Source organism: Prionailurus bengalensis, chromosome D3 (assembly GCF_016509475.1).
Source record: "Prionailurus bengalensis isolate Pbe53 chromosome D3, Fcat_Pben_1.1_paternal_pri, whole genome shotgun sequence".
NCBI lineage: Eukaryota > Metazoa > Chordata > Mammalia > Carnivora > Felidae > Prionailurus > Prionailurus bengalensis.
In genome coordinates, this window is record NC_057356.1 from 34,004,091 (window position 1) to 34,017,667 (window position 13,577).

A 13,577-nucleotide genomic window follows, 5' to 3' on the forward strand; every position below is an offset into this window, starting at 1 on the left:
TCCTGGCAAAGCCTGAGCTCAAATCCGTGCATCTGTGAAGCAGCAAATAAGGTCGCGCATCCAAACGAGCAGCTTACAGTGCAGGCAAATGAACGTAACAGGGACTGAAGAGAGAAAGGAACATGTCCCAAGGGAGGAGTAAGAAAGGGGTCGTGCAGGGACCCATTTAGGGGAGGAGGGGGAAGAGTGTGGAGATCAGCCTCAGTGGAAAGGGAAAGGGAATTGTGATGGAGGGGAGAAAGGCCCAGGAACAACTTGGATGGACTCCCATCTGACATGTGCTCCCTGGCTTGGCTCCCAGCTGTTCCCGCCAAGCCTTCCATCCTCTGGTTCTCTCTCTGGATGGACACCCTCCACGGGGCTGCCCATCAGTAGGGTATAAGTCATATTACCCGCCCTACAGTGGGGAAGTGTGGGACACTTTCCCCCAGTTACATTCCCACTCCAACTCTTCACACCCACAAAGTTGGTGACAATACAGGGTTCTAATAGGAATAACTACAAGAAGACTGTACATTTTTATTTCCCACGGGTAAAGGGATATTAGGACTAAGTTTGTCTTCAGTATAAGTGGTTTATGTTGCCGGACACTTAACCATGCAAAATAGCCACCAGCCCCATGTTCAGAATAAAGCCATGCTGGCAAATGAAGTTATACTCTGAAAACCCATTGTTTTGAGATTCACTCCTGAAGTAATTAACACATTAATACTTCATCGTGGACCTGCTAAGTACTCAGCACCTTGTTAGCAAACCCCCCCCCCCCGCAAAACACCAGTTAGACAAATGTATAAAAACAAAATAGACATACACACGAAATAAATAAAATGCATCTGTTAGAATGCTACCTATGAGGCAGCAATCATGTATTTTTTAATCAACACCTTAACAACTTCATAGAGAAACCATGGCTTACAAGAGAAAATGTAATTTAATTTAAAAATGAAACGTTACACCCAGAATATGGTGACTTACAGCAACATGATAAAATCTACTGGGGAAACCCAGACCCACAGGTTGATAACATTCAGATATTTGTAAAATATTCAGATTTTCAGATATTTGCCATGATTCAGAGGGCTGAACGAATCCTTTGTGGAAAGTCCTTGGTACTGAGAAGACAGCAGTCTCCACGTGGGAAGTCTGGGGCTTTCCTCTGAGCAACATGCTGGCCCTGGGCTAGAGCAGGGATTATTCTTATGTATCTTAAATGAAGCGAACAGGGAACGAGGCAGAGACACCTATGGGTACAATTCAACTAAATGACAAGTGTGAAAAAAGATTCTAAAACGAGATGATGGTGCTGTGTTCAAATGACATGCAACCTCACCACCAACCCTGTGTCGCCCAGCCAGGTGACTGGGACCCCAGCCAGAATGAGAGAAACACTCAAATCTGAAATCCACATTGGGTGGTGTCGATGCTCGTGGCTGTTCCATGAGGACCGTCTTTCCCGTGGCCCCTGCTTCCAGGGAGGAAGGAAGAGTGGCATTTCTCGGTACCCTTTCTGCCTCCCTCATTCACCCTTCCCCAGTGAAACCCGGTGCAGGATGGAGAAGGAAACAAGTGTGTGTGACCACGCCCTTTTCTCTTTCTTTGCCAAACTGGCCTGTTTTCAAAATATAGTTCACCCTTGAACAACATGTTATATGTTTTATGTACTGTATTCTTACAATAAGGTAATCTAGAGAAAAGAAAATGTTCTCAAGAAAATCGTAAGAGAAAATAAATTTATAGCACTGTAGTGTCTTTATTGAAAAAAAAAATAGTCCTCATGTAAGTGGACCCACTCGGTTCAAACCTGTGTTGTTCAAGAGTCAACTGCTCGTGTATCTTGATCAGCTCCCACACTCGCCACGTAGCAAGGACCCCACCCCTTCCGATGTTTGACTGTGGCACTAGGCCAGGTGGAAAGTCTGAAAACTTCAGGGGTGAACTGTTAGCAATCCTATCCTGGCCATCATCTATACGGTATCTTCTGATTTTTATCACAATCGTCATGTTTTCATGTCTTCATCTGTCTGAGACCTCTGTTGATCTGTCAGTTGGCTTTGAACTAGAGGAGGGAGAGGGGATACTGTGGACTATACCCCCCACCAATCCCAAGAGTTGTAATTATCCTGATGATGGGAAGCATTTCCTGAATTCCCTGTTAGGCAATCAAGAAATGAGAGACAGTACAGCTTGCTGTCTCTGGTAGGTCAATGGACTGTGTGATCAATTACAATGTTAATTCAAGTTACAAAGCAGTGGGAGTTGGGGAAGGCTCTGCTTTAAATGCGACACTAAACATTTAGTAAAGAACCATCAGCTCGCTATCAACCAAGCTATGTTCTAAAATTCGATTTGTAAGCCCCTTTATACCCCGCAACTGTTTTCCCGTAAAGATGATGAAAGCCAGGAGGATAGTGGGTATGGGCGAAATATCTGGAGCTAGGCTGCGTGAGTTTGAAACTGGATCTGCCACTTAAAGGATTTCTCTGAATCTAAGACTTCAAGGATTGTTAAGATGCAACATTATTTTAGTACTAGTGACAAAACACTTGCATTTAAATGAGGACACGTTGCCGGAACTACAGTCCCGAGATACCCCGAATCAGAGTAGCATTTGCTACTCTGACATCGCTTTTATCTGTTCCAAGAGATTTGACAATGTCTCTTGCCTCTGGCTGCAATGCTTCACACGTGACAGGCAATATGTTTGCTTTGCAAGGATCTCAACAGCAAAACAACAAACACAGCCACACCGTTTGGTGGGTATCTCCCTTTCCAGGTAATTGATCACTGCTAACATGAGAAAATATACAATTGCAGTTATTCTTCCAGTGATAAGTATTTGCCTCACTGATGTCACACTAACGCTCTGCTGCTCTATTATGAGGCCACTCCAATTTTCACAGTGGTTTTTCTTTTCAGCGCCAAGAGTGTAATTTATCAGGAAGTTACGGAGAAAGCAACCAAGCATGCGGGGCAAAAACGTCAAACGTTTACTCTACTTTCAAAACCAACCTGTCTGCAACTAATCCATAGACACGGAGTCACAAGGACACACACAAGGGAAGTGATGGGATGACAGTGTGTGCCACTATGTCCAGGTTCACAGAGGCAAAGGCCGTATCACCCCCTGACTGCTCCCGGCAGGCTAACAGGGACTGGAACCCCCATCGACCATAAGATGCCTATCCACTGCAGAGATCTTAAAATGGGAAGAAAATGTGTTTCTCACAATCGATGAAACACACCATTAGCACTGTGACCTTAAACAAATGACTTAACCTCGCCAAGCTTCTGTGTACTCATCTGTAGAAAGGGGATAATGCTACCCATCTCTTAGGGCTGGTCTCAGGATTATCGGAGACTGTCTTCCTCAGCACAGGCACATAGTTCTCATTAAATGCGTTATTATTTTAAATAACGATTAGGCTCTTAGACTGCCCTCAAAAAGTCCATTCTAACTAATAGAACAGCTAAAATAATGGGAAAAGTCATCCAGAGCCAGGCCCCTCTGGGCTCTGAGAATGACACGGGGCTCCCCGGCAAAGTTAACTGGTGAGACCCTGATGCAGAAGAAGGTGGGACCCAAAGCACCGGGCTCTGTGGTTGTTGACGAGTTCTACTCAGTTTAACAAATACCTATTCACTCTTACTTTGTATATTTCAGGAGCTGGAAGCATGACCAAGAATGAAGACAAGTTTTTCTGACCTTGAGGCTCTTAAGGACTCATTGGCCTGGATGTCAAAGAACAAGGGTGGAGATGATGAAGGAGGGCTCTGGGAAGGGAGCTGGGAGTTCAAAGGCAGAGGAAGAGGGAGTGGTGGTCAGGATTTGCATGGATCGTTCATAAGGCCAGTCACACAGGAAGGGAGCCTACAGTGATGCTTTCTAACCGAGGGTGGAAGAAATAAAACCCCAGAACCGCCAACACACAAACCATTGGAAAGCAGGCAAAAGATCATTACATCACTTGGGTTTCTAGAGACATATCTCCACTTGGCCATCGCTCTCATCAGACAACGAGTAAAGCTCACAGACCCAGCAAGGCTGTCAGGGGAGGAGAGTGGTAGTGTGAGCAGCCAGATGCAGAAGAACTCTCCAGTCAGCATGGCTCCTCAGCACACAGTGAGTTAGGGTTTGCACTCGTGGCTGATGCTATATTTTTAGCATAGAAAAAATGGGATTTGTTCCCTTTCTATCTTTGCCCTTTGAAGTACCCACCACCTGGGGTACCATGAAGGAGCAAAATTAAGTGGGTCACGTGAGGGGCGCCTGGGTGGCTCAGTCGGTTAAGCGTCCGACTTTGGCTCGGGTCATGATCTCACAGTCCGTGAGTTCGAGCCCCGCGTCGGGCTCTGGGCTGACGGCTCAGAGCCTGGAGCCTGCTTCAGATTCTGTGTCTCCCTCTCTCTCTGCCCCTCCCTCGTTCATGCTCTCTCTCGGTCTCAAAAATAAATAAACATTAAAAAAATAAATAAATAAATAAATAAATGGGTCACGTGAAAGTACGACCTGCTGTATGGTAGGAGAAACTGTCTTTGGTCTGCAGTCAACTGCCAACAGTGGTCTCCAACGTTTACTCGTTTTGTCTGGTGTGGAAACTCTGGGAGGCCTTCTCATGAGTGCTACTTCTATTAATTGGCTTAGAATTAAAAGGCCATTTGAAGCACCAAGTCTAGCTGCAATAGAGGTCAGGTATAATAGCTCTCCTTATCCCCCAAGACTTCCTCCTCTGTTTCAGCCATGGTGTGCCCTCCAAGGAGACCAGCCTTACTAACCCAGGGACCCCTTTGTTCATTGTATCGCTCAGAGTATGTCAACTCCAATTTGGGACTGTAACTAGTAACTCATTCATCAGAATGAGAAACCATCAGAGTGGTTCTGAAGGGCCAGGCTCTGTTCTAGGCACTGAAGCTACACACATTATGCCCTGAGGGAGTCTCAGTTGGGCCAGAAACCAGACCCCGAGTGGGCATGTAGAGGGCCTCATAAGGACAGAGAGAGCAGTCTCGAAATTCATCCTTGGAGGGTTCATGGAGGGGCAGCCATGTCTCGAACACTGAACCAAAGTGGTCTAGGCAGAGTGTGCAGGCTATCCAAACATAAAGAGACAGACAGGAGGGGATCACATAGGAGGAACTGGGGATAGACTCAGGGAGGGGGGACCACAGGGCGGCCCATGACAGAAGAGCAGAGAGGCAGGGCTGCGATCAAGAGTGTCATGGTCATATTGGGTGTGCATTTCACTGGAAAGGTGAAGAGAAACCATCAAAACACTTTAAGCTATGTCACAGCACAATAAGAATTCCAATTGGGGAAGATCACTTTTCCCATTTTCGGAGGGATGGGAAACAGATAGGAAAGAGGAAGATCCATTATGAAGCTTCTACTATGGGTCAGTGTATCGTCTGGTTCAGTGTATCATTTTTGCCTGAATAAATGAGAAGGGAACCACTCTGGACAAATAGCAGTAAATCTCTTTTGTAGTCTTGGGAGTTTTTTGTACTGGCCATCTCTTGCGTGTTGTAGAGAAGGTATATGAGAAGTTATAGTCAAAGAAAGGAAAGAGGCGGGGAGGAATGGAGGAAGGGAGGAAGGAAAATAGGAACCTATACTAATTTAGCACTACATCTGAAATAAAACTTGTGCAAAATATTTCTATGTCCTACTTTAATTTTAAATTGTGTAAATCCGTCATCCTGGTACTTAGCAGTGTAGTAATCAAGGATGGTGACTATCATAATGGTTCCTGAGTATTCCTATTATTTATACTAAACGCGCTTGTTATAGATAATTTTTTTTTATTTTTTTTTTCAACGTTTATTTATTTTTGGGACAGAGAGAGACAGAGCATGAACGGGGGAGGGGCAGAGAGAGAGGGAGACACAGAATCGGAAACAGGCTCCAGGCTCTGAGCCATCGGCCCAGAGCCCGACGCGGGGCTCGAACTCCCGGACCGCGAGATCGTGACCTGGCTGAAGTCGGACGCTTAACCGACTGCGCCACCCAGGTGCCCCATATAATAACTTTTTAAAACCTCCACTTAATTGGATTACCTATGTAACTGGAAGTGTTGACTAATCACAATATCTAGTTGTTGAAAATTCTGCCATTGTGTGTTGAACGCAGTTGATATTTACGGTCTTTGTTTGATGATTTAGGTTCTCAAAGTGGCTCAAGGTCATTACTAGGAACATCAGTCCTTGTAGGATGGTACTTTGGATACAGAGATACTGGGGTGAACAGGTAATAACTCTGTTTAAGCCATGAAAGTTTTTTTTTTTTTCCTCATTTTTTTAATAAGACAAGAGTGACAATGTCTGTGTGTGGGAATGCGGGTGCGAGTAACATCAACAATTTGGTTCACTGAGGATTCTAGACATTTTGGCTAATTGAGAAAACTAGCTCATTGGGTTCTCATTTATTAAGATTTTTGCTGCAAATGAATCCAAGGGAAAGAGCATCTCAAAGGATTAAAAACCAACACCCCTACAATAAGAAAGTGACTGTGAATTCAGTCCCAAAGGCAGCTTTGGGTGGGTCATGTAATATGTGCCTTTTATCTATTTAAAAGTAAAAATTATGGTAATGGTAATAATAACTAAAGTCGAAGGGTTATATAGATTGCCAGTCTGCGACACCAACTAAACTGGAAGCTCTCCACAGCATCGTGCCCTGTCCGGCAGACGTCCAAATCAGGAAAATGACTTCACCATAAAATGGTCTCCAGCATTGGGGGAGTCCCCTGGCCTGGGCTCAGATAAAATTATGATGGCAAATGCGTACTTCTTTCAAGTGAGCGTGGGGGAAAAAAGCAGATTCTGGAAGGAAATTATTCATCTATTGAAAAAAAAATTAATTCCTGAAGGTTTTAGGATGTAATTCTACAGATTACCATTTCTAGAGAACTAAATGAGACCCTGGAGCTCTGGAGGGTTTATTCACGTGTGTGCCTGTGTGTGTGTGTGCGCACACATGCACACACACAAATGATTTACTCCCAGGGAATAAATCATTCTATACTAGTAATCCAAAATGACTGTAGAATGACCTTAACCACTATCATAATTGTAACAGTCTACTGTTCAGAGGCTGAAAACTCTCAATGATATCAATAAAAAAACCCACAGATTTCCCAAAATGAAGCATAGGGTTGACCACCTACACAGAGATTTACACCCTAAATACAAAGCATATGGGACCAGGTGACTGTTTATACCACCGAATTCACCAGATTGTGCATTCAGAAAGCAGTTCTTGGCATAGTTTTCAGAGGGAATGAATATAGTACCTCTCCTACAGTCATCCATGGCAAAGCTTGTTCCTAAACCCACGGTGTTGTCAGGAAGCAAGCCAATCCAGGGACAGGGACCAAACAGAAGAGTGAAGGGTGGAGGTTTGGGGAGGAAGCAGGGGCTACTTGCGTTTTGAAAGTCAATATTCATTCATTCACCAAGTAGCTGAGTGCCTACTACCTGTGAAGTTCTCTCTCAAGCATGGGACATTGTTTATAAATGAAAGGAAAGGTAGGTATACCCCAAGTCCAAATCGCCAACTTTTCAGTAACATATTAAAATTTTTGAATTTTCTAGATATATTCCAGAGTTTTTCACCTATCTAGATTGAGAACCAAAAGCTCCAAACTGCTTTACGTGTCGTAAAATGCAAAATTAGTGGGGAAGGAAACAATTTTCTAGCACACTGGGACTGAACTAATCTTTGACCAGGTCAGTCTTTAGAATATGTGGTTGAATGCTTCAAAAAAATTTCAAGAGCTAAATAAGCATAATGTGAAAATATTAACAATGGTTGTCTCTGGGTAGAGGGTTTTGAGCGATTCTTTTCTTGCTCACTTCGCATGCTCCTGTTTTCAATAACGTGACATATATTACTTGGATAACCAGAATGAGAAAGTATTCTCAAGTTAGAACTGGTGTGATATGTAAAAACCCAAAGCAGATAAAATGTGACTGATTAGATTAAATGAAGGTAATTACTTGGCCATGAAATTGCCCAGCCCAATTATATAAGCAGTCATTACTGTAAATGTATGCTTTACCCTGGATTCTGCTAGATAAGCCCCAGCACAGTTTTCCATGTGCTGGAATAAAAGCACGCACGCATTGCAGACAAACTGGATTTTACGACCGTGTGGGTAGCTGTGCCTACCAAACTCTTATCCCAAATTGTTTTTTGAGACAAAAGCTAAAGAGCTGCTTTGCCAATCTTTAAGCCTTTTTATCTAAAGGATATTATATTATAATAAAGTCAAGATTTCAAATTCCTGGCTCCATTCAGCTGTCGTTGCAAAGGAGGTAATTTTCGATGTCCTTTTCTTCTAATGCCACAGTCCCCAGGCTAGACACTGGGGTTGAACTGGAGCCACAGACTGCGAAATTTGCATGTTGCCTCTGAAACTGACTGCTGCTGCCTGCCACACCCGTCCTCTTCAGCTCGGTCGTGTGCATGTGCGTGCACGTGTGGTGCGTGCGCATGGAGTGTGTGCGTGGTGTGCACGTGGTACGTGTATGTTTGGCGTGGTTTGTGGCGATTCTCAGCAGGGAAAATACTGCAGTCATCTAGAGCCTGCCACGCTCCCAGCTCTGCTTTTGTTTCCTCGCCCTTCGATATTCTTTGGGGCTCTGCAGGAAAGGCAGTGTGCATCTCCTCACACCTCCTGTCCCTAGCATGCAGGGCCTCTTGGCCCAGAGTAGGACCTCATAAACACAAAACAAAACGGGACAACTCCCACAGAACAGAATACTCTTAATGATTTTAGGGCGACACTGTATCATTTCTCTGACCTAGATACCTATCATGTGACTTTCCTGAAAAATTCTATTCCCGCATTAGAGAGAAGGAAACAAGGGTCTATACACACAAAATCTTAACACGGCAAGAAGTTGTGCGTGGATGACGGTGGCAGGTTCTGTGCTTCAACTACACACACGAGACTCTATAGAAGACATGTCCTCCTGTGTTAGCTGTCAGCAGATGTATACAATCACTAACATCTCTTTTTATGTTTCTAGTCTTAAACGTTCTATGCTCCACTTTAATTGATTACATCAAGTTGTCATCAGTCTGTCCCTAAGCAGTATATAATTACACAGTCATATCATCCACTTAATGGTCGATTCTCTTCTCATTTGGGGAGAAAAAAGAATAAATGTGGCTATTATAGATCTGCCGGGCCACATGTTTGAAGCAAGTCCATTTATTTCACAAGAGAATATTTAACATCTAAGACCCTTGCTCCCTGTTATGTACTAATGAGTCATATTTCTTTTCAAGATTTCATTTTATGACCAACAGGGAAAGGGCGCAGGAAACACAATGTTTTCTTGGTTACAAAACCGGTCTTCAGAAAAATGGTATTTCAAAGATTCCTATCTTACCCTAGTTAAGGGTTTCCTTAGATTTTGTTGGTGAAGGTATCATTTGGAAATCTACAGGTTTTGTGTGTGTGTGTGTGTGTGTGTGTGTGTGTGTGTGTTTCAAGTTTTGCTAGAATATGCTTGAATGAAAGGGAATGGCTCAAAAGTGCCTTCACCTTTCAAAAAAGTCAATGAATTCTGAACAAGTAAACAGCTCTGGGGAATAGAACATGTCCCCCAGCATCAGTTCCAAAACTTAAAATCAAAGGTTTCCATTAGCAAAGAGAGTCAGCACTTTGCTGCGCATTAAAGCACCACTTATTCTGGAATACCTCATGCTAATCTGTGTTTCTGGAGCCGAATGATTTTTGTGGCTTTTCATCTAAGCAAAGAAAACAGTGATAATGGACATCTTCCAGCTGCATTCTTCCGTGACATTCAATAGGTTTTTTTTGGATTAAGAAATGCAATTGTTTTCAGAAGCTGAAGGAGAAGAAAGTAAAACTGACATGTATACTTTTATTCCATCAAATTTTGAACTTGAGTTTTGCACTACATTTACAGCTTTACAAAACAGCAAAAACAAACCACAGGCTCGAGTCTAGCTGGAGCCTAACTTACTCACCAACAGGAGCCGGGGGTGATTTATGACTTGCAATGAGTTGAAATAAAAGTAACCAACAAACTGAACAAAGACTGGAGGCCAAACATCATAGTTTCTACAGCATCCTCATGCAGAATCTTCATGAAGGCCCTGTGCCCTTTTAAATCTCATTAATGTGACTTGCAGGTGTAACAATCTATAAATGTCTGAAACTACATTTACTAAAGTTGGTCACAAATACACTCATAACTCTAGAAAATGTGTTTTTACCTACTAATAGTTACCATGAATAGACAAATAATGTCCTATGGTTAGCAAAATAAAATGCCTAGGTATCGAGGGAAAAAAATCATTAAGCCATTCTAAAAAGATCTCAGGTAATCTTCAGACTCATGACTATTAAAATATATGATCAAGTTCATCTGTCACTACCAAATTTGTAAATGCTTATAAAACCCCTCCCTATAGAATGGGACACATTCATCAAGGCATTCTCCTGGATTAAGTTGATTAACACCCATTTTCTGTTAAAATTACTTCCATCGGGTAGAATCAGGAAGAAAAAGGGGAGAGGGAGCATACTCCATTCTTTCTTGGTGCTTTACACTATCCTAACGAATTATGACAAGCCCTTCTTAAATCCCAAGGATTCATGCATTGCACAACTATTCCATCTGTTTATTTTTTGTGCTAGGGTCCAACACTCCCTGCAGGATCTAAGTTGATCTTTGAGCAACTTCAGTGTTAATAATTTTGCCATCGCAGATTCACTTTGAAATTGGATAGCTTTTTGCAGGGTATCAATGTCATCCAATTAAACTTCGCAAACTCCTTTTTTATCTTACATCCTCTTCATCACACAGGCACACACGTGCACACAAGCACGGGGTCTGCCCCCCTCCCCCTTCCTCGGGTTACAGTGCAGACTGGCCCCTTCCTTCCTCCCTCCCACCACAAGGTTCTCTCCCCAGCACCACCGGGTCTGGGTAAATCGCTCATTCCAAGAGGTTCAGGCCAACACGGACTCAAGTTTGGAGATTAGGGGCTACACTCACTAAGGATATACTTGGGCTCTTATTACGAACTATTAGTTACTATCCCAGCTTGGACTGGCGGGGCCGTAATTACAACCCCCACCTCTGAAAAGAGAGAGAGAAAGTTGGGAATGAGACGGTCCACACTGCACATCTGAGGACCACTTTTGTAGTGCAAAAGGCAATGAGCTTATGCGAAAAAATTCTGTTTATGCCAAACTCTCAAGTAATTTCTCATTTCAAAAGTCATTTGACCACACTGCCATTTTTGCTCACAGATATTACAACAGATTTTTTTAAGGGGACAATTTTGTCTGTTTCATCTCTCTCACCCTCTTTTTCCCCCCTGGTGTGTGTGGCAGCTGCTGTTTGATCTGTTCATTGGCTCTGATTTGTTTCATGTTTCAGCCAAAGATTAAAACTGCTCTGTAATTCTAAGCAGATGGGCCTAGGAGTGCAACCCTATAATTATACCTTCTCTCCCCGGCCCTCGAACTGCAAGCCTTCCATCCTGACTTTTAAAGTCTGGGATCACTGGGGCTCGGGGTACACACCTTGGCAATCAGGCAGGTCTGGCCCCACCAGACACCTTAGCAGGGCTGCAGGGCTGGAGCTGTCTGCCCTGAAGCCCTACTACAAAGAAAAGGGCCACTTCTAGCCCCTGGATTCTCCCCCTCTTCCCTTCCTAGATCTTGGGGGGCCGGGGGGGGGGGGGGATGGGGGGGCACAGCTTGGTCTTCAGTGCTGGCAACAATGCATCAATGCATTCTGAAGCTCCATCCTGCTGCAGATCCTCAGAAACCCAGAGTGTCCCCCTGCAGGGGCTGTGGAGGCCACGGCGTTGACGCTCTGCCGAAATGTCAGGTGTCCACCATTAGGGAAAGTTCACTCTGGATTTCTGAATCAGCACAGTGCGTTCTGCCCACCGCCTGCAGCGAGCATCAACACCAACCTACCACAAAATCTGCCTTATTTTTCTCAGGGCAATTCCTGGAACTCTTTGAAAGCGCTGATGAGTTCTCCGGCTAAGGGGTTACCGGAGCCCCTGAGAAAATGCGGCACACGAAGCGCAGAAACAAAACCATCCAGCGAGAGTATGCGGGAGATGAGGCGTCCCGTCCCGGAGAACCTTAGCAGACTGGTTTTAATGACTACACCGTGGCCATGAAAGTGTCCCCTGCTCCTTGAACTGCACCCAGTCCACTTGGGAGAGAGCCCCATCGCCACACCTCGGGAGGCACCAGTCCTCTCTGAGGCCACAGAGAAACCCGCGCGGGCTGCTTTTCCCCCTTAAACGACCACAGTTTCGCTTTACAGACCCACAAAAGCCTGGACCACATCAAGAGCCCCTCCGGCAGGCGCCGTGACACTTTGGAGACGGGATCGCCAAGCCTGCGATTTCATGACAGTCTGGACTCTGAAAATCCAACAGGCTGCGTAAAAGTTTTCCCTCGAACTTGAAGCAATCCATTCAGGAGCTAAAAGGTGTCTGTGTGTGAGCTCTGCACCCTTCCAGAAAGCAAGCTCCAGCCGCAAACCAGCTCCGGGCGCCGCCGGGGAACCCGCGAGCCCCCCTCCCGGGGGGGGGGGGGGGCGCGGGCATGCGGTGGGGGTGGGAGCAGCGGCTGCGCCCGGGTTCCGCGGCGCCGGCGGAGGAACTCACCGTGAAGCAGGAGGGCCGGGAACAGGTACGCGAGCAGGAGGCGGCACAGACCAGACATCTCCAGTCCTCCTCCGGGACCGCGCGAGCCGCCCGCCGGCCAGGGACGCCGCTCCCCGGGAACGGCCGCGGCGCCGCGCGCGCTCTGTCCCCCCGCCTCCAGCCCGGAGGACGCGACGAGGCGGCGGCGCCCGGCGAGGCGAGCGCGGCGGCGCGGGGACACGGGCGGCCGGCCCAGGCCCCGCGCGTCAGGCGGCCGCGGCGCGCCCCATGCCCCAGGGGCGCGGCGCGGGGGCTGCGGGGCGCGCGCTCCCTGGGCGCCGTCGGGCCCCGCGCGCCCGGCCCGGCCCGGCCCTGCCCGCGCTCCCGGCCTTCAGGCTCTCGTGCCGTCCGCGTCCCGTCCCGGCCGCAGCCGCCGCCTCTGCCGCCGCGCGCCGCTCGGAGCTGCAGTGGCCGCCACCGCCGCCGCAGCTGCAGCGTCTCTTCATATTTCCCGAGCGCCGCCGGCGGGGCGGCCGTGCCGCGGGCCGGGGGAGGGGCCGGGGGAGGAGTCGGGGCGGCGACGCCGCGCCACCGCCTCCCGGGCCGCCGCCGGGGGCCGGGGGCGCGGAGACTTGAAAGGGCGGGTGGGGCACCGCCTCTCCAGCTTCCCCTTCCAGCCTCCTCCTTGTCCTCCTCTCCAGCCCCTTCGCCTCCTCCCGCCTCCTCCCCTCCCGCTCCCCTCCACCTTCCTTTCCCCTCCCGTTTCTTATCCTCCTCCCTCCCGCCGGCGCCCCCTCTCCTTGCCCTGGGCTCAGCGCCCCTTTCCCCCTCCATCTCCTCCTCTTCGGCCTCCGCGCACCCGCAGGCCAGGAAAGAGGTGCCCTTCGCCGTCCCGGCCTCCCCCCGTTCTCCGTCTCCCCCCCGG

The 13,577-nt window shown here is 47.0% G+C and overlaps 1 protein-coding gene across 1 annotated transcript in view; it reads right to left on the bottom strand.

The window, feature by feature from the left end:
- APCDD1 (APC down-regulated 1) overlaps positions 1 to 12,973 on the bottom strand; it is a 34,506-nt gene extending 21,533 nt beyond the window's left edge. Inside the window, exon 1 of the mRNA XM_043558275.1 lies at positions 12,674 to 12,973. Within this exon, the coding sequence (XP_043414210.1) occupies positions 12,674 to 12,731 (58 nt within the window). The 5' untranslated portion in view covers positions 12,732 to 12,973. The remainder of the gene's footprint in view (positions 1 to 12,673) is intronic.
- Between the last annotated feature and the right edge of the window lie 604 nt (positions 12,974 to 13,577).